Genomic DNA, 21,557 nt, shown 5'->3' on the forward strand with positions numbered 1-21,557 from the left:
GACTCAGTATGAAACTTACACCGCTGGCTCTCCTGGGCCCCCAGCCTGCCAACGGCACATCTTGAGACTTAGCCTCCACAATGGCATGAGCCAGTTTCTTATCAAAAATGTTATGTTTAAACACACACAGTCATGTGCCGCTTCACAACAAAGACACATTCTGACAGATGTGTCACTAGGCAGTTTCATCCTTGTGCAAAACATCACAGAGTGAACTTGCACAAGCCTAGATGGTACAGGTCAATCACTTGACCTAGCCTTTTGATGTAATCAAGCTATAGTACATACAAGGTGTATGGGGTTGCTGCCATCATGACACCACATACTACTTTACAGTAAACTTTTTTGTAAGTAGGATTACATTCTAAAATAACAATAAAAAATAATGTATAGGAAATGCATAAACTAGTTATATAGTGGCCTGTTACTAGGATCAAAAATTATATACTGTACATAATTGGATATGCTATACATTTATACAACTAGGAGTGCAGTAGGTTTTTTACACCAGCATCCCCACAAACACATAGGATGTTGTGTGAGGAAGAGATGATGTCAGGAGGTGATAGGAGTTTCGGGCTCCATGATAATGTGTACCTTCCATCTGTCATAACTGAGTGTCATTCTGTGACATGGCTGCACAATCTCCTGTGGGTTCTCTTTCTCTGGATAACCCTGACACAAACTCCTTTGTACTCTGCACTGACTGCCTTTGAATTTGAATCACAGCTCTTGGGCTCTAGAAGAGACATTGCCTGTGTCCAGTGATCCGGTCCTAATCAGCCCAGGGTAATACAAGAGAGGAGAGGGTTAGTTTCCCCTCAGCTGCCCAACTGAGGGGGATCCTCTAGGATTAGTCAGGTGTTAGGGATTCCCAGGGTCCTGCAGGTGCCTCCCCTATGCCCTTCACAGATCTGGCTGAAGCCAGGGGACAGCAGAAACATCCTAGCTACGTGCAGGCTGTCCCCACCCCGCAGGTGTTCAGAGCAATCTGACTAGTGAATGTACTCAGCGCCTCTAATAAACAGGTGTTGGGAAAGAAGAGCAGTAATTAAGTTAATGCAGTGGAGAAAAGAAAGGAAAATGGTTTTTATCAGTTGATGTCATTCGATCAAGACTTCTAATAAGGATGGAGTATGACAGAAAAATACAGAGAATGGGACCTCTTATAGCCCAACCAATTAAAATGTATTTATTACAGGTTGGATTTTTTAAATGCACTCCTCTCAGCCCACGGTAGGAAAACTTTAGAAGATGACATTTCGGAGAATGTGTATTTTTCTTTCTAGACTTCTGTCTGCTGGCCATGTCATTTGGAAATTACGAAAACACAAGGAGCAAAGGGGGAAGGCAGTTGGGGGCATCTCAACCAATGGAGCCCCATGAAATCATTTATTAACAAATAACTTGATTTTGATTTTTAATTACTTGTGTAATCTACACTTTTACATTGTCATAATGGATGTTTACTTCGGTGGTTTATAACACGGAACACTTTCTGTTCTATTCAAATGCACAAGTGTAAGCATTTTCCAACTTCTTTGTTCTTAGATAAAAAGGAAATTGATCTTTATCTGGTTACCATTCTGCTTTTTAAACACAGCAAATGCTATTTCCGAGGGGGTTGGCATTGGTGGAGATGGGATGTTTCCATGGCTTCTTTCATTTTCTCCCTTATTCTAAGGAAGTTTCTGGAATACCTCTCCCATCTTGCCTCTCTCAGCGTCTCCTAAGACGATTGGTCACAAACTTCAGAAGTTTGCAAGGCAGAGGTTTGGAAAAAGGATCTTCCTCAAGGTTTAAAATGGCAGAAAGCAATATCCCAATATCCGTTCGCTTCCATCTGGGCTCACCAGACTTCTGGCAGCTTTGTTCCTAACATTCCCAGATGCACTCTGTGGAGTGTCCACTCTCCCCCCGGGCAGGTTGATGGGGATGGGGCCCACAGAATCGGTGATGCTCCTCTTTGAGAGGCACTGAGGAGCCTTTTGCTTTGCTGATCTACTCTCCCTTGCAAGGCCAGCCTTACCCAAGGTGACCTATCACCCACCCGGCAAACCCAGCCCAGGGTGCTGAATTCATATCGGATAGAAGCATAAGATGCACCTGGCCTCGTTTCCACTGTCCTGCAGAAAGTGGGTACCCTGCAGACAGCATCCCTGTGCTGCAGCCTGTGGGTCTCAGAGCTACACAATTTAAGGAGCCCCCAGCTCCAACCTGGGTAGGAAAAGAAATAGACATTGGCATGAAAAACAAGGTGTCCAAGATGGCCCGCCTTAACACTGGCTCCTTTCCCTAACTCCCTTACTAGTTCAATCGTTCTGCAAATACTTTCTGAGTGCCTTCTGTGAGCCTGGTTCTGTCATAGGTATGGAAGACATGGATGGACAAACAGACAAAAGCCTTTGCTCCCACTGAGCTCATACTCTGGTGCATGAACAGAGACAATAAAATGTGCGAATGCATTGTTGGTCTGTCAGAAGAGACCTCTCCCTGAACTGTGGGGGGTGGGAGGTCTTCCATTCCACTCCCCCACCCCAGGGATCCAGCACTTCAGTCTGACTGTCATTGTGGTTTCTGATGGGTTCACATGCTCCCTGCAAGATGAACCACATTCTCTCCTGCACTTGACCCAATGTCACCTTGCAGGGAGGGTGGGAGGAGGGCCACTCACTCACTCCAGGCTGGGTTCTGTCAATCAACCTTTCAGATAGACTCACTGGGCCCCTACTAGGTGTGAGGAGCTCTTGTAGGCCCCGGAGTTTATAGAAAGGATATCAATTAAAAAGGTGGACAAGACTGCCACCCTCATAAATCGTAGGTTTTGCTGGATGGGAGACCAACAGCGCATTAGGAAGCGAAAATTAAACCAAGCAAGATCAGTTCAGAATGTATTAATTTATGAAGAAAAATATAAGGCAGGGTGTGTGAGGGATATTTTAGACAGGGAAGTCAGGGATGGTGTCTTCAAATGCAGGGACAGGCATTCTGCACTGGAGGAACAGGAAGAGGGTGTCTCAGAAAGAGGATGAGGATGGAAAATGGTCCAGGATGGGGTCAGAAGTGACATAGGGACAGATCACAGGGGACTTCTGGGAGAGAAGCAGGACCTAGTACATACTTTTAAGACATCCCTCTGGGGCCTGGGATGACGCTATAAGAGGCGTGCTCCAGGACAGGCAGGGGCAGGGACAAGGCTCACCACACCCAGACTATCAATGAGAAGGCCGTCTGTGGCACACTGTCACCTGTCCCCAGAGCTCCTCTTGGTGTCAGGGAGATTTGTGGGCACCAGGTGGGGTTCCATGTCAGGGGGCTCTTCGTCTTTAGCCACACGATGCAGACAAGGCCCGAATGTATTTGATATCCCTGCACAACCCTGAGCATTATTGATTCCTTGGGAAATAGACCACAATTATTTTTGAAAATAGATGGCATATTTGTCTATCCTCTGAAGCAGCTCATACTCCAATAGATAAAGTGTCAGGAGAAAAATCAAAGAAAATGGAGGTGTCCATATCTCAGATAGATTTTTTTTTTTTTAATATTGGCAACGTACAAACAACTAGCAGAAAAGCTAAAAAGGATAACATCTGAGGGACCAGGAAGAAAGCAGAAGAGAAGTCCTCACTCAGGAGGCCAGTAGGATGCCGAAACAAGAGAAGTGGCCAGGGCAGTCCAGTAACCATTTCCCTCTGCTTGGTTAAGAGTGTCTTGATGTTTTCTTTAAGGAGACAGAGCAGGGAGCCCCCAACCTCCACTTCATGTAGCCTGAGAAGACTGACACTCTCTCTCTGTCTAGCCCCAGCTATGGCCTTATAACCAGATTGGGCCAAAGGAGCTTCTTAATCCTTTCTGAACTTAAGAGAGGCAAGCTGGGTGGGTCCCACCACTTCTACCATGATTGTTAAGCACCAAATCAGGAAATTCGGGTCATCACTGACCCACCCAGTGCCATGTAGACAGGCCAGTTGAGGACGTTCCAGTGTTAGTGACTGACACAGTTGTGGACCTGGGCCAGAAACACGGCCAGGCGAGGATGGGGGGTGGTTACACCTCCTCCTCGGCACTGTGCCCCCAGCTGCACCCAGATCTCTCACCTGTGTGTATCCTCAGGTGGACCTTAAGGTGATGGGATGTCCGGAAAGTTTTCCCACAGTACGGACAGTCCTTCATGGCCGAGCCCAGGCTCCTGTCGCGAAGCAGCGCCGGTTGCTGGACGCCAGCGGATCTCCCAGCCTCCTCGCCAATGTCTGCAGTGGAGGAGAAGGATTCTCACATCACTTCAGCACATGTCAGAAGTTGTTCACACCAAAACTGCTAACACCACACAAAGTTAAACATGTCAATACTACACCTGTCTATTTCATTCTTTAAATCTGACAGAATGCTGACAATTCATGTATTTTCTTGTTATTCTCTTAAATTATTTCATCTTTCCTATCATCATTTTAAGCAGCATATGGTACCTTTATATTGAACTGAATTAAACAAGAGAAGAAACAGCTGTGTCAGCAGCTGGTTTGATTTCTTCTTTTGCTTAGTTCCTATTAAATATTTTTTTTTCCAAAAGTTTAAAAATGTGGGTGTTTGTGGAATCTGATTAATTTATAATATGGGCTAGCTGGAGAGTTCACTATAGGATCGAAATCAGATTTGCATTATAGCTGGCAACCAAGAAAGAAAGAAAGAAAGAAAGAAAGAAAGAAAGAAAGAAAGAAAGAAAGAAAGGGTCTCAGCTGATTCCCTAAGACATGCAGACATACAGCTATTTTGGGACAGGAAAGAAAATTATCCAAAACCGATCATTTCTTCCTTGTAGAGTCTTGTATCCATTGCTGGCTGGTGTAATCGCATGAAAGGGAGAAGAAAAAGTATGGAAATGCGGTTCCACAATTAGCCCATGATAAACATATAGTGGCATATTCGAAGTCATGTGCAGAAACTCAGCTGCAAAACTCCCATAAACTTAGAGCCCTGCATTTAAATCTCCATGCAGTGACTTGAGAAGTTCCTCTGTAAAGTATCAATACAAATTTTCCTTCCTGCTGTTATTTGTTATGTAACCCAAACCATTAGAAAATGGAATAAAATTTACATACGGCTGCCTTCTGCACAGAAATGATGGGACATAATAGTAAATAAAACTGTGAAAATATCTGGTGGTTGGAGGATATGTTACTGCAGTATCCAAGGCCTCATATCACACTGCCGCCCCAGGCAACATCCCGGGACAGGACGGGAGTTTGGAATCTCTGAGGAGGGGAGGCAAGGGAGCCCTCTCTGGACTCCTTCCTGATTCATGGGCCTCCCCACAGAGCTGGAAGCTGAAGGCCTGGCCCAGAATCCAAGCTCCGGGGGCTCGCAGGGTCCTTGCCGTAGATTCTGGTCCACCCTCTAGGCCTTGTGGTAAATCCCACTATGGGAACAAGGGGACCTTCTGAGATAATGAGCAGATCTGTGAGTTCTGCAGAGAGGAGAATAAATAAAATTTGTACCTTCCAAGCAATGGAAAATGCAAATTGCTTCTATTCAGCAACATCCATTCCTGGTGTTCTCTGCTAACGGCCAGAAGGGACAGACTTATAGACCATGAACAAGATGAAGGCAAACACGCTTTATTCTTATTTGAATGTTTGCTCCAAACAACTGTAGAAGAGCTTTGGGCTTGGAGCACCCTTTGAATTTGGACCTTTGTGTGACCAGATAATCACCCTGGAAAAGTTCATTAAAACCCCACTTTTAATCCTAATTTTCCCAACTCTTCTAGCCATTTGGAAGAGGCATTTTTTTTTTTTCACCATTTTGTACAAATGCAAAATGCATTTGGTGGACGAGGCTCATCCATGTCTACAACTCAAAGTCAGTCACCTCCCCACCAAGCGCTACGTTAGTGGTCGTCTAAATGAAAGCAGGCCGAGTCTCCAGGGGTTGCTCTAGAGGTGGTTTATCCTCAGCCCAGAAGAGCAATAGACAGTTGTCAATCCCAAGTTAACCAACCAAGGTTTAAACTGGGGAAATACCAGCTCCTCCTACCCATCTCCTCCTAGCCCAATGCACAACTTGCTGCCTTTGTCTCCCGGCAGTACCCAGTTTTCCTTGTGCTGGGACCATGAGGTCAGCTTAAACAACCATGATCCTCATTAAAATTCTGCCCAAGTGCCACTCAAAACATAGTTCAGGTGCCCAATTGAAGTTCAGAGGCCACCCAGCTGTCGGTTTGAATTATTAACAGGACTTAAGTGTCCTGGATGTTGGCTTTAGGTAGAGGCAGGCAGGTGCAGACTTTTGAAGGTAAGTTCCTACAGGTCCTCCTGTCCTGTTCCCCACCCACCCCTGCCCTATGAACAGCAGCAAGGTGGCGGCTATTGAATAAAAGCTGAAGGAGAGCTGACGGAGGGAATATTTCCCCTGGAGAGTTTAGGTAGTGCTCGTCCAGAGCACATTCTAGATAAATATCGAGACAAGACTGACGCGCTCCTCTGGAAGACTTTACACAAGTTGGGGATGAGCTGCGCCTCGGTATATGTCACTCTACGTGATGGCCTGTATCTGTTTCCCTTTTATCTTTCTATCTTGGGTATGTGTGGCCCAATAAAAAGAATAAATTTGTAAGATAAACAGCTTTCTTTGCAGATTTAAGAGTCTAATTTTCACTTTACACAGGAATGGCCTTTTTTTCTGGGAGGGCCAGGAGGCCTATAGAGTTTACTCTTAGACTAATCCTCCTAGAAAAACAAACTCTGCGCAACGATGAAGGGGAAGGTGGGTGGTCCCAGGAAGTGTCCAGAGAGGCTGGAAGCCAAGTACAGTGAAGGCCGGGGAAGTTCTGGCCCGACCGCACATTCACAGGCCCTGTGTATAAGTCCAATCTGGTGCCTGGGTGGGTGTGTGCTGACCCAGCCCTGCCCAGAACCCAGAGAGCCCCATTCAAAAGGGAAGAGGCCCTGCTCCCAATGCTGTCTCTACCTGAGTGTAAAAGTCTGTCCCTTTGCAAACTGCAAGACCAACTTCCACAGCTTGGCCTGCCGTACCACACAGCCACTGGCCCTGGATGCCACTCCCAGGAGCAGGTGGTAGAAAGGAAGAGGTTTGAGGAAAAAGTGCCTCTGTGATCCTTGGTCAGACCACCTGTGGGTTGGTCTGAGTTTGTTTTTTGTTTTTGTTTTTTTTAAATTTCCTTTCATCCAACTTGCAGTTTTTCTTTTCGCTTTTATCAGACACTTTCTCTAAGTGTGTTGGGTAGACTACAAGTGGACATGGGTCAGAGGACAGCCTTGAACTGACCATCTAATCCTACCTGCTCATCTGAGAAAGGAGGAGCCGCTCCACCTAGCAGGGGGGCGTTTGGCTACAGGTGGCCTTTGCTTAACACACCCTCATCTTGGCTGTGCTCTGGGGTTTGCATGGTGGAGAAATGGCTGGGAAATAGCTCCTGAGGATGCCGTTTCCTTTTTTGACCCCACTGAATGTTAGGTATGGGTGCCACCAGTGATATTCCAGAGACACCCAGGCTACATTTGCCCTCTTCCCACAGTGTCAGCCTAGGGCCAGTGGGATGAAAAAGGTAAGCAATAACTCTGCCAGCTTTCCTCTGCGCCTACAAGCAGAGAGTTATTTATTTGCTACAAGAGAGGAGACAGATCCAAACCAGTTCAAGTTTTGTTTCACAAATATGTTATTTGGGAGTGAGGGGCCATCAGACAACAGACCTTACTAATTTCATCTTCTCAAGGTCAGAAACCATGCCTTCTGTATTTCCATTTTCTTGTTTTAATGAATCCTCCAAGTGTACTGCAAGTTTGCCTAGGTCAAGTTGACATTAAAGAGCATACCTTCCCTGCGTCTTCCTAGGGGGAGGAAACCCACAGCTGTGGGCTGAAGAAAGAGATGGGGGGTGTGGAGAGAGATGGCCATGGACCTTCTTAGAACCGTCATCATCCAGTAGGCCATAAACTGACAGTACTGGAAAGACACAGAGATGCTTGGAAAAGCAAATAACATTTCAAAGTTAAAGTCTAGACACAAAAGTTAGAGTCCAGATACTGGAGTGATTGTTCAACGCCATCCCTGAGACTGGCTATCTTGCTGTACGCAAACATGATTCGAATTTTATGGCTGCCGCATTATACACTCAACCTTATTATTATATGATATGTTTAGAATTTGAAAACTTGGTTTATAAAATTCCTTTGTACCTTAAGGGCAGATTTCCCTGAAGATTATCTTTAAACATACTTCCTTGGTTTATTTAAAATAGGCCTGTTTGCTGAGAAGGCTGTCTCAGGAGTTGGGTGGTGGAGTCCTTTCCTCCTGGATAGAGAAGCCTGCCTGTCCTTGGGCAATTTTCTTCACCCTTCCCCTGGCCTTTAGTTCTTCCTCACCCAGGGACCTACCAGGTCCTTCAGCTCTGGTTTCCTGTAATCCTGTGATGCTGGAAGAACCCAAGCCCACCCCAGGCTGCCCACTGCCGCATAGTAACCTCACTCCAGAACTAAATATGAAACTGCAGATGAGTCTTCCAGAGATGGAAAGAAATGACCATCAAAGGGACAATAAATACTCCTGGAATATTCCATGGACCCCTCCATTTCTCAACTTCCTCTGTGCTAAGTGGAGACCAGGTGACTCATTCCACCAACGGATGAAAACAATGCAGAGGATTTAGCAAGCCCGCACCTCTGCCCCTTCCTCCCCAGATGCACAAGGATTGAGAGAGGGGAATCACCAGATGGGTGGGAGCCGACCCAAATCAGACGTTGCTGGAATGAGAAATAAATCTTGGCAAAGTTAAACCACGGAGATTTAGAAGGCTGCTATTGTGGGAGGTGGTCAGGAGCTGACTAAGAGGGGTAGACCTACTGATGAGGGGTTCTGGGTTCTACCTAATCTCTCAGCTAGTCCTGTTTCACAGAATGAGAGACAGAGCCAAGACCCAAAGAAGCAACGTGAGACAAAAGAAAGACAGGTATTTTTAAAAGTTCTGCCTGTTTTCTCAGTTCTTACTTCATCCTACTGCTAAACAGCCTGATCCTTCACACTCCCAAGAGGATTTATTTTGGAAATATTTCTGCTAAAACCAAAATGACAGTGGTGATGATGGTATGGATGGCGGTGATGGTGGTGCTGAAATCCACCCAGTAGATGGAGACTCACCCCAGCAACCTCACGAGGGAATGGTGCTCTCTGTACATGTGGGCGTTTATTTCTTCATTGCAGACAATGCCATGGTATTTTCATTTCTGTGGAACTTCCAGTTCTACAGTAAATACATTTTCCCTGATGACTTGTCAGTTAATTCTGAAAGTCTACCTTGTGTAAAGAGATCTCAAAAGCACGGCTCTCACTTCATTAATGGAGGGGAAAAAAATCTATTTGTGGAGATTAAGAGGGGAGGGGCTATTTAGCAAGACCCCCAAACTTCACCTCTCTCTTGTGTCTTTGCCCACATGTACCAGCATGCTAAGATCTTTTCAGGGGTGTTAAATAACTAACACCCTGGAGAAAGTCCTAAGGAATAATGTATAGTTCCTCTTAAAAGCTTAACACTTTCCCTGAATTTGAAAACTTTAAAATTAGTAGGCTTGAGAAAAACAGTGATCAAGGTGGTAAAGATTCAAGAACAGCCTCACCCAGGGGCCTGGGTGAGGAAGAACTAAAGGCCAGGGGAAGAGTGAAGAAACTTGCCCAAGGTCAAAAAAAAGGGGGCCTCCTTTGGTTTTGAAAAATGATTTTAAAATTAATGGCATGCATAAAATTGTCACATCACTGTAAACAACCCTACTTGATCTTGGAAGACATAACTCGTGGCTTGGGTCAGTATTAACTTGTTGTCTCTACTGTTCCATCAGAGTTCTGAGTTTTATGACGGCCATATATAGTCCTGTTAACCAGCTAAGTATTCATATGGATTGGTGAAATTATTTGTTTAAAAGAGAGCTATTACAAAAAAAAAGAATGCCCACTTATAAGAAGGCACTAGCCTACTTCTTTGGGTATTATTGGGAACAGGGGAATGGCCTTGGCCCCAGAGCACGTGAGGTGAGAGGTGGAATGTTCACAGTTTCACCATTTCCCACCTTCACCCCAAACTCAAAGCTGAGCAGAACTCCAATCCTATCTTGGTTTTGGCAAGACAGGATTTCTATTGGGGAAATAGGTCATTAAGAGGCTAAAACTTTCTTTTTTTTTAAAGACAGAAAATATAAGATACTTGGATTTCAAATAGCTTCTCTAGAGCAACATTTTGATGAGTTAAGTGAAAATGAATCAGAAACACATGGATTAAATTTCCCTTAAAATACACAAGGGCTTTAAAATCAAGCATTGTGGGCCAAATGTGATTCTGGTTTGACCAAGCCCAGAGCCCTTTCTTAATCGCCTGGGGAGTCTATGAAACTCTCCTGCTGGTGATTGGGCCACCCATGGGGGTCTCTTTCCTTCCGTATTATGTGATGCCACTGTTGACAGTATCCCCTATAATCCTCAGGCTGACGGCTCTTGTGGCTCTGAGGGTCAGCTATGAGCTGATTGGGAGCAGCCTAGGGACTGTGAGCCAGTGATGTAGCAGGTAGGGTGTGGGATTCACGGACTCCACTGTGACATCAGGTGTGATGTGCTCTTTGGGCTTTGCACAACCCTCCTCCTTCTGTCCTGGTCAGAGACAGTGGGCTGTAGCCCAGTCCAGACACCACTAAGGATGAGTCAGGACAATTAATATCACCCACGAACCTGGCCTTGGTGAGCAGAAGCAGAGAGAACAACAAATCTGCAAAACAGCCCAGGGAAATGCTGTCCCCTGGATCAGCCTCTAGTTCTTTCAAGGGACAGATGGGCTCCTGGATTCATTGCTTTTTAAAATCATCTCCAACTCATTGACATCCCCAAGCCCCTCTCCAAGGGGCCCCCACTATTGCTTTGACCTCATTCCTGCTCCCCTGCCTGTGCTCCAGCCTCCGTCTTTCCGTTCTCCGCAAGCTCCCAAGGCTGGTTCCCTGTTTAGGACCTTGCCCCTGCTGCCCCTCCTCTTGAACTCTCTGCCCCAGAACTCACAAGGAGACCTCTCATTCAGACTGTCATCCAAAAGACACCACCTCAGGAGGCCACTTCTGACCACCCTATTGGACAGAAGGAACCTCCCAGTCCCTGGCTCTCAGGACGGCTCTCTCCCTGGTAGGCTCCTTGAGAGCACATATGGCCCTTGCAGACTGTAGTGACCTGGATATTGAGCGGCTTACTGCCTGTCCTCTCCCTGGAACCATGAGCTCCGAGAGAACAGGGTCCAGTTTTTATTGTCTACTATTATATCTCTAGCACATGGCAAGTACTCAGCTCATAGAAGGTGCTCAATAAATACTCTCTTAAATACACTGAAGAATCACAGGAGGCAAGAGAAATGGAATTTAGATGCTCAGATCAGCTCCAGTGAGAGGAAAGGTACTTTGATTAGCCTGGGAGGAAATGGTCCTAGGACACAGTCAAACGTATCTGAAGTGCTTCAGATTGCTCAGTGCAAGAATTTGGGGTTGGGAGTCTGAGGCAAAGGGGTAGAGAAGGCAGGGCATGACTAGGGAGGCTTCCTGGAGGAGGTGTCCCAGTTCTCTATCTTTAGGTGGAAGAAAATACAAATGCGAAACTATAAACATCAAGGCCATGAGTAAGCTCTTCAGAACGTGAAGGTCCACGGCTGAAAAAGTCAGCTTCTGCCACTGCATATACTCAATTCCTGGCTAAAGGGCACCAAAAGAAACAGCCCACAAAAGCACAAAGAGACATTAGTCCATAGAAGGGCACACCAGAGCACATATTTGTGAGGTAATCTATGACCCAGATGCTATCATAATTTTTCTAAAATATTTGTTATATCTTCCTCTTTTTTTCATAATTTAAGTACTCCTTTCTCTCTGAAAAAAATTAGAGAAAACTATAGAAGGCTCTACTTTCAGTAAAGCATAAATTCCCAAAAGATTTCTACATAATTTATTTTCTTTAAAAAAAAAAACTATAGCTTTTAAGATCCTCTTAAGATAATTTACAGCCCCCTCCTAGATGGGTGGGAGTGGGGGTGGGGAGAAGATCGGGGGAGATCTAACTGCAGGAATTCTTACCTAAATGACACCGAGAACCAGCTGGACCAATCTTTTTTAAAATGCATTTGGTCAGTCGCCATAACTTGTGGAGCTGAGTTTTCTCCTGGGAATCGCGCACATGGAAAGGAGAGAGGATGATTTGGAGATAACGTCTCCCCTGGAGACATGTTTTGCCATATTCTTTTTTAAACAAAGAAGACATCTTAAGCACCTTGCAATATCTTTCATTTAATAGTTGGCAGAAGGCAAGTCCCTGATGAACGCTGGCCTGTGTCTTTCTCTTTAACCAGCTGAGTGATCCAAGCTTTTAATATAGCCGTTCCAATTATTGTAAAAGTCATCTAGTACCTTATAACCACAAATATTGACAGTTTATTGCACAACACATTCCTGACATTTGAAGGTCACACCATACATAATACATACTCTTTTATAAAAGTGTCTGGAACAAAGAGATACATGATAAGCAATTACCTCTCCCAGCTTGTACGTATGTATGGTTTGGGGCTGACTTGGGGTTGCACGGGAGGTACATGCACCATTTTAAATAATCTATTAAGGCAGCACGGAGACATTCATGATAGATAATTATGAAATGGCTCATGCACACGCTGCAGTCGGATTGGCTGGCCGGGGCGTGGGGTCTGGGCAATTCTCCTCCACTGAGTTCGGGTCACAATGCCACTTCGCCACAGAGAGCCCTGCTTCACTTCACAATCGGATTTTCCCCCAAAGCCATTAAGCATAAAAGACTCACAATATGTTCTTGTTTTTCATACTGGTTTACATGTGGCTGAAAGGAATTTTAAAAATCCGCCAGGCCCAGTTCAGATGCATCGCTAGGGGCACTGACCACAGCTTGGACACAGCCACACCACTTCTCCCCAGGGCTGTGGCATCTATAGGAACCTGTGGCATGCCAGCCCTGACTTGAGCCCAGCCCAGGAGTATGAGGCTGCCAGGCTTGGGAAGGGAGTTTCAAATAATTTGATTGACACTGAGGCCACCTGGGAATCTCAGGGGAATATCTGGAATAGAAGGTGCCCTTCACTCAATCCTTCCCCAATAGTTTCTCTGTCTCAGCCCCACTTCCAGAGTTAAATCTGATAAATAGGTTCAAAATACAGAATGAGTGGAGAGGTTTTTGCAATCCAAAAGGCCCCAGGTCAAAACCAAGTTCCAAGGCTGGGGATGCCACTCAGTGGTGGAGCACTTGTCTAGCATGTGTGAGGCCCTGAGTTTGATCCCTGTACTGCAAAAAGAAAACAGCACAAGTTCCACCAATTCTTAGTTGCAGAATCTGGGCAAAGTTCATAACCTCCCAGAGATTCAGTTTCCTTATATACAGAGATGGATTATAATCCATACCTCAAACAACTGAGTACAGTAAGGTCCATAAATCACTTATCACAGTGCCCTGCACAGGCTAAGCTCCAGTTAACAATGGTCTTTCACATGAATACTGCCAAAGTGACATTCTGTATGCAAGGTTGCCATGGGGTGCAGAGAGACTTGTGGTCACCAGCTCTGTGGACTCAGACACATTCAAAACCCCAGAAGGAGGGTCCATGTTCCCTTTCTAAGAAGTCCAGGTTGGAGCAGTTTCTCCAAAGCTTGAACACAGACAATTCTCCCAAGTGCACAGCGAAAAACAATTCAGGCTGCAATTGAGCTTTGCATAGATGACAATCTTTAATCACAGATGAAGCGGCAGGTCATTAGAATCTACACCAAACTCCCTTCCAGATGATGCTGATGACTGCCGCTTAATATATATATGTAAGCGTGTGCGAACGCAAGTATATATATATATGTAATACATATATATTTTTAGAACCGTATTAAAATAATCGGCAGACCCTCAAGATAATCAAAAGTCCTTCCAAGAGTAATTTTATTTAGGCTTCCAGAATGAATGTCCTAAAATTTAAGACATGGGATGGAAATGATTTCTATAAAGATGACGCGTTTATTAGCATTAAATCCCAGGAAAGAGGGCTTCCTTATAAAGAACACATTTTTGCATCTGAAAAGCAAGCCTATTAGGCTGTGTGTGTTTCTTTAAGAAGCTATTCTGTTTTAGAGGGTAGCGTGTAAGATAGGGCACCACGTGACCAGGAGGTTGCTATGGTAAATATGCATTTTTTATTGAAGAGTAAACAGTGGCAGAAAACAAGTGTCAATTGCCAGCTCTGAAGTTAACTGCCATTTTTGAGCTACACGGACTTAGCTAGCCCTTTTAATTTGAGGATCTTTATCAGAAGGACACCATCATTGAATCAAGATTTAAAATTATTTTGAATAAATGCCGAATTCTTCAATACCTTTTATCAATAAATATTTTATTTGGCATGTAAAAAAATCTACCCAGCTCTGCCAATCAGACTCAGCACAGAGATGTTTCTGGAGATCTGTTGCCCAGCTGGTGGGTCTCCAAAAGACAAAGCCTTCAGCATTGGCTCAAGCCACAGAGCGGAGGAGCCAAGGAGACAGCCGAGACCACCCCATTGTCCCCTGTGTTTGTACCTGCTGCTGACAAATGGCAACCAGAGCTGATGCCCTGTGAATGGCCCTCCTGATTCAGCCTCAAGTGCCCCCGACAAGATTGATGTCTCAGGCTGCTCAAAGGGCAGAGCTCTTCAGCCAACGTGACTGTCACGCGTTTAGCAAAGTTTTCCCTGATTTCCCTTTTTGTAGCCATTGGCAGGAGTGTGAATTTATTTCTGGTGGTTCCTGACCGACTCTACCTGTGTGATCTTTCTCAATTATCAATTGGACCATGTCCCTCCCAAGTTAAAACCTGGGATAGCGCCACATCCCATCCCTAGTGGGCCCTCAGCTAGCGCTGTTGGTTAGATGAAGCATGCACTGTGTCCTTCTCTGTTACCAGTTCTCTTTCTAGCCTTAAAAATGCATAGGACTCAGGCATGGATTCTCCCATCCTACACCCCAGCACATAAAAGGTCTCTAAAACTACATGAGGAATGGAGGTGTCAATCAATGAACTAGCCCTAGCTCCAGAGCTAGCTGCCCTAGCTGGCAGTTTCATGCAGGAGGATCAAGTTTGGACATTCTTCCTATGATCACAGAAGTAACTAAGCATTGGCAAAGTTCTCAAAGGGAACTTTCTAGGCTCTGGGAATCCCACAGACAAGTCCAAAGGAATTTTAATCAGTGACAAAGAACTGACAAGACAAGAAGAATGTGTCCTTCAAGTTCTCCTAAAACTAGTGAAAAAGAACCAGCAGCCCTCATTGTGTAGGAGGGAGGGGAGCAACAGGCAGTTGAGCAGCATCCACATAGTCCCCAAAAGTGCACAGAGAAGGTCTGGCCCTCCCCAATCACTGGGAGACACATAAGCAGATGTTCATTCCACCTGAAGGCACCAGTTTGGGCATTAGAACACCTCATAACACTGAGGCTTGTTTGACTTCGGAGTTCGATCTAAGTTCGAATCTATACTCTGCCAGAGCTAACTCTGTGATCAGAGCAAACTGTTAACGCTTCTTGAACTTCAAGTTTCTTGTTTGTAATAGTGGATCACTGGATAATGGTGCTTAACACAAAAGAATCAGCATATTTCCTGAAATACAGGTAGTGCCTGTGTAAGACCTTTGTACCTTTAATGCCTGCAGTGGTGCCAGGTCAAATCGGGAAAGCCCCTGGCTCTGTCATAAGCAACTCTGGGTTCCAATATGGTGCTGCCACATCTAAACTATGTATTTGCAAAGGTTTCTGACTTTGCCCAGCCCCTAACAATGTCAGATGGAAATAAGGACACCTATTTTACAATCCCTGATGAAAACCAAATGAGATCACAAGGAGAAAGAAATCTTGTAGTTTCCCAATGGGCAGTGCCTTTTGCCTCACCCAGATGGTCCAAAACATAGATAAAGCATGACAGGCCAGGGACAATGGAGTCACACAGGGCCCTCCAAGGTCGGTCCCTCCCCTGCAGATTCCAAGTAGGATTTATATTGTCATGGTGCATTGTGCCATCAACCCACTGTGACAGGAACCTACATAGGTAAAGCAAGCCATTACACTCCCCCATTCTCTAACCCTGAACTTACAGCTCATTAGGCACCTGTCCTCCAAACATCACTCTGAGGTGAGTCGGTGAGAGCCTGGGGGAAGGAAGACCTGGGAGGAAGGTAGGGGATTCGCATAGCAGGGAGAAGTGGGGTAGATAGGTCACAGCAGCTCAAGCCTCATGTCCCCAGCTCCATCTGGAAGATAACTGGTGGTGGATGACACGGGGAGCTGCCTCTCAGCACCTGTGCCTAGTGTCCCACTCGTCTGGATGTCCACTGGCTCACAACTACACAGGTCAGCCTATCAGTCCTGCACATGAGGAATCTGTATCCTGAGAGAACCCCCTGGCCAGCCCATGTTCTGTCCCAGGACAGCTCAACCCCAACACTGAGAAAGAACTTCAGAGCTGTCTGTGGACAGTGGGCTGTGACATGGGACTATGATAGGATTTGAGGGACAATGTTGTGATCCCTCCTGGGAACTTTCCTCAATGACGCCTAAAGAGGGCTCTGAAGCTGCTCCCACACCTCCTGCTCAGCTGTTCTGGGTCTGTCCGGGGCGTTTCCAGAACATCCTAAACTCCTTATGCCAGCCCTATTGGCATGCCAGATGGAAATCTCCATCACACCTCATAATCTCAGCACACACTCTTTCCTCAGACACCAGCTCGGAACCCCCACCTCCCTCCAGCCTGAGTCATCCTGCTTATTCTTGTAGGTTCCACTCCAGTGACACTTGCTTAGGTCAGATGTTGTCTGACCTTCCACACTAAGTTGGTTCAGTTCAGTCACCCCAGAACTTTACCTGCAGGACACCTGTTAGAGTCTGTGCTTAGTACAGGTTGAGTATCCCTCATCTGAAACACGTGGGACTAACAGTGTTTTGGGGGTCTATATTTTTTCGGAGTTTTGGAATATTTGCACATATACAATGGCATATCTTGGGGCTGGGACCAAGATAAAATAAGAAATCTGTATATGTTTCATAAACCTTCTGCCCATAGCCTGATGATAATTTCATACAATAATTTCAGCACCTCTGTTTTGACTAAGGCCTGTTGCATGAGGTCAGGTGTGTATCACATCAAAGCTTCAGACTTTGGACTATTATGGATTTTGAATTTTCAGCTAAGGGATGCTCGATCTATACATATGTGTGGGATCACCTGTTTAATGTTTTTTCCCCCATGACACTGTCCACTCTTTAAAGGTTGGAATGAGGTGTATTTTTCTCACTCCCATGTCCCTTAGTGTCCTGGCACTGAGTGAGTACTCAGTAAACACTGGTGACTGAGTGAATGGCGTTGAGAGTTCTGGGCAGCCCTTTCCCAACAGTGTGATCTAAGGGGGAGGGGGGGCTGCCTTTTCCTTTTAGGTACTTAATGAGCCTCCACTGATCAGCCCTTTCTAACAGTGTGAGATCCAACACCAAGTCCAGATGGCCTGTCTTTGAGAGGGTAGAGGCTGCAGTGGCTCGCATCAAGAAAGGAAGGTGACACATGACAAAGGAAGTCTGATCTCTGTGCAACCTGTTCCCACTTCCTTGTCCTCTGCCAGTCTAGTCATTTCTCCTGGGGCTCCAGCCCGTTGCTTGTCCAGCTTCTCAGAGTGCAGAGTTCTCACCACCAGAGTTCAGGCCCGAGGAGGAGGAGGAAGAGAACTGGCCTGTGTCCCTGGAGCCCCACCTGTCCCCCTGTGCCTTTCAAGGCTGCCCCAAACTCCTCCCACCTCAAGGCTCCTCCCTGTCCACACCTGCCCAGCCAAAGCCTGTCATGCACACAGAGACTCTGCAGCAAGCTGAAGGCTCCCAGGAGCCCCACCCCAGAGCTGGGCCACGTGAGACAGGTGAAATGATTTGTGCAAACAGCATCTCAGGATGTGATCGGTGGGGTGGCTGCTGGCCCAGGACCGTGGCTGGTGGAGAAAGCAGAGTCCAGGCCCCGGGGCAGTACATCAGGCTGTTGGTTCCACCTGGGTACTTGCACTGAGTTTCTGAGCCTGAAGGAAAGTTCTGTCCAGACATATGTTCTTGGGGGCATCCCACATGCACTACCAGAATGGGGAGGAATGCTGGGCTCTCTGTCTGTGTGGTGGTTGCTGGATGTTCCTTTTCCTTAGCCCAGAACCCACAGCCCCCCAGCCTTGCTCATGGCTTCCCCCAAGCCTCCATCCCTCTCCCCTGGCTCACCCCTAGTGGGCACCACCCACTATCAACTCCACAACAACTCTTGGGTCTGCCTGGTTAGCTGTGGCACCCGTGCACCCAGTCTCTAGCAAGGTGCCTGGCATACAGTTAGCACTTAATAAGTCACAATTTGACAAGACGATACCACTTTGCTCTGCTAGATACTGGTGACTTTTTCTTTCATATGGAAAAATCACTTTCTCCTTCCCTTTGGAAACCCCTGTGCACTAATATTCAAACAGCACTGTGCGCACAGTGCGTATGATCCGCGATGCTAATTTCTATCCCATAACTGGGAGAGACAAGTAAATGTTGCAAGGTTATTCAAAACTCCTGCCCCTTATCCTCTGTCTTCTCCTTAGGGGGAAACGGCACAGGAATACATTTCCTCATCTGTATGTTAAAGCACGGTTATAATCCACCTATCATGATTGCAATTTTGGGAATCAAAATGGAGATCCAAAACAGCAGTGTGATCTACATTTTAGCCACATACATTATAATAAATTAAGTCAAAGAAAGAGTTCTGCACTAACTATATCTCGGTTTCTTTAATACCCTCTAAGGATACTGAAGCCACCCTCCAGAGCACTGGGCCTTCCCTGCCTGCTGCCCAGGGCTGCTTCATTGCTCTTGCCCCAACATCTGCAAAGGGACATTACAAGGCCAGCTGCCTGGTGACAGCAGCATTGGGCACTTGCAGCGCCGACTTTATCTGGCTTCTGCGCAGTGGGTTTGAAGCCACCCAAGAGAAGATCCTGGCCATGGGCGTGCAGAAGCTTCTAGAAAGAAGCATGGTGGGCAGCAGACTAATGGGAGAGTATTAGGCTGACACTTGTGGACAACACAGCTCAATGGATGGACCTGGAGCAGGGAGGTGGAAGGGATGCATAGTGCCCACTGTCCAAATGACTCAGTTCAAGTTCTATTCCACCCTTGGGCCTCTTTTACCACTTCTGTAATCTGCAGGGCTAGGAAAAGGGTCCTGTCCCCACAGGATTTTGAGGTGCTAAATTTGTTTATAACATCTACAACTTTGGGGCATTTCACTTTCATGTGGTCAGGGTTTCTAGCTTCCCCTAAGAAACTCTGCCAACTCCCAAAGCCAGTCCTTGGTCTCAAGGATCAATGGCTGCTGTGACTGAGGAGTCAGGGCTTCCTCCCCAGCCATCCCCTTCCCCATCGGAGCTCCACCCTGTAGGCCTCTTTCTGATTTTGCCATCTTAGCCCAGAGGATCCCGGACGCCCTTTCCACCTCTAAAAAACACTCTTAATAACCTCAGTTGAGCAAACAAGGCAGAAGCCTCCAGACTAATTCTCATAATTATGATGGGTCTATTATTTCAAAGCCAGCGATGATTGTGGGGTCAGGTACTCAGAGGAAGAGGGAAAGAAACATTCTTTAAAGTGATAGCAAATATCCTCTGCTTTCTTTGCTATAATACCAAATTGCATCCAGAAATTCTGAAACGTGTGCTCAGAACCTTAATCAAATTTCAAAGAGCCCTCAGGAGGAAGGGCAGCGATCGGAAAGGTAGAGGCACTGGAGGGTCAATTTGAGGACCATGTCACAGGATTTGGTGGTATGTCCCATGTGAAGAGGGTGGTGACATCTTCTCCCTGCTGACCTGGGCCAGGGGTCTCTGTCCCTCACCATAGCTGGCCTTTACCCACCTGCTGCAGGCTTGGGAGGCCTGATCTTCTTTCTGCCCCCTCAGGAGCTTCCTCCCCTTTCTCTGTGGCTGCCACAAAGCCTGGCCCGGCCTCCCCAGCACACCTCCTCCCTCTGCACCTTTTCCCAACATTTCAACACAGTGCCTTGCTGCCTAGGACTGCTCACTAATTTTCATCACGTGTTTTGATTCCAGCCTGCTTACCAAGAGTACCCCGTGGGTTTGTCTGTCTCGTAATCACCGACAAAGCCGGGCGGAGGGCTGGCCCACAGAGTCACTCAATAAACACATGTAGGTTGACCTTTCCATTGTGAAAGACACCATTATGATCTCCTCTGGGGCTTTCTTCATAGGGCCTCTTTAAGGAGAAAGACGGCCCCAACCAAGTCGCTCAAAACACTTTATAGACTTTCCGGCCTCTTTCTGGCCGCGTTTGGGCCCCCCGTGTTGGCTTCCATGTTCCCCTCCTGTAACTCCTGAGTTAATTCACCTGTCAAGTACGAATGAAGTGCCTGAGACAGCGGCAAAGGAACCACAATAGGCCACTGGCCTGTGCAAAGAGAGGCTGCCCAAGAGCACCATGGTGGACGGTGGAGGAGGCATCTGGAACTTTCCAGACTAACCCAGGCATCTTGCGTTGAGGTGCCCAATTCTCTCCACGGACCTCATTCATTTTAAAGAATCAGGCTACTGCAAACACGTCACTAGAACACACTCTTCCTTTCTGCCCTTGCCCCTGGGGACAAATAGCTGACCTATCTCAGGTTCTCAATTGGGTCCATTTATGAACATTCTTGATTTCCTTCTGGAAGCGTCTTTTCTCTGGGAAGAGAAAGAGCAGGAAGCAATTCTGTGTCCACTTCCACTTTGTCCGCCATGGATCTGAAGCTAAGGGATGAGTCCCAGGAAGCCCTGTTTGATCAACGACACTCTGAGGTACCTTCAGTGCCCCCGGGCTCTGTTTCTTGCTAAGCTCCAGCTCTGGACCCACAGCATGAGACACTTCCAGTGAGGAAGACTAGGGCTGAGATTTTTACCCTAAAGGAGCTTCACATGCATGAAGAAGGACAAAATAAATATGCCGAGTATAACGGCAATCACACTAAAATTGGAACTAGTGTTAACATAACCCATTATGACGATCATTATCATGAGAGAGACTGACATTCATTAACTGCATCCTCTGTATGATCTAAATCCACTTACAACAGCCCTGCAGGGTACGAATTATCACCATCCCATTGAACAGGTGAGAAAACTGAGGTGGAATAAGAAGTCCACGTGAGGGTAGAGCCGACAGAGTAAAGGTCTCTTGACTCCTGCCACAGGCTGAGGTTATCAGGGAGGGTTCCTGACACGGTGAGGACAAGAGGGTCAAGAAGAGCTGCAGTGTGGGGGCCTGAGACACAAGCTTCTGGGATGCAGAGTGGGAGTCCTTGGAGAGGCAGGCGGGTGGGGGCAGGTGTGTCTTTCAGGAGCAGAAAAGGGTGGTCTCAGTGAAGAAAAAAAATTGTCCCAGAATAAGAGCAGCAGTGGCAACCTGCCAAAAGAGGGTAGTGTCCCCTCGGAGGTGGGG

At 46.5% G+C, this 21,557-nt stretch overlaps 1 protein-coding gene across 7 annotated transcripts in view; it reads right to left on the reverse strand.

The window, feature by feature from the left end:
• The window catches only part of Znf536 (zinc finger protein 536), a 436,688-nt gene that overhangs the window by 160,705 nt on the left and 254,426 nt on the right, over window positions 1-21,557 (reverse strand). For all 7 annotated transcript variants that reach the window (XM_048791005.1, XM_048791009.1, XM_048791007.1 and 4 more), the window contains one exon: window positions 4,101-4,253. In XM_048791005.1, the coding sequence (XP_048646962.1) occupies window positions 4,101-4,253 (153 nt within the window). The remainder of the gene's footprint in view (window positions 1-4,100; window positions 4,254-21,557) is intronic.

The sequence above is a fragment of the Marmota marmota genome, unplaced genomic scaffold (genome assembly GCF_001458135.2).
Source record: "Marmota marmota marmota unplaced genomic scaffold, marMar, whole genome shotgun sequence".
Taxonomy (NCBI): domain Eukaryota; kingdom Metazoa; phylum Chordata; class Mammalia; order Rodentia; family Sciuridae; genus Marmota; species Marmota marmota.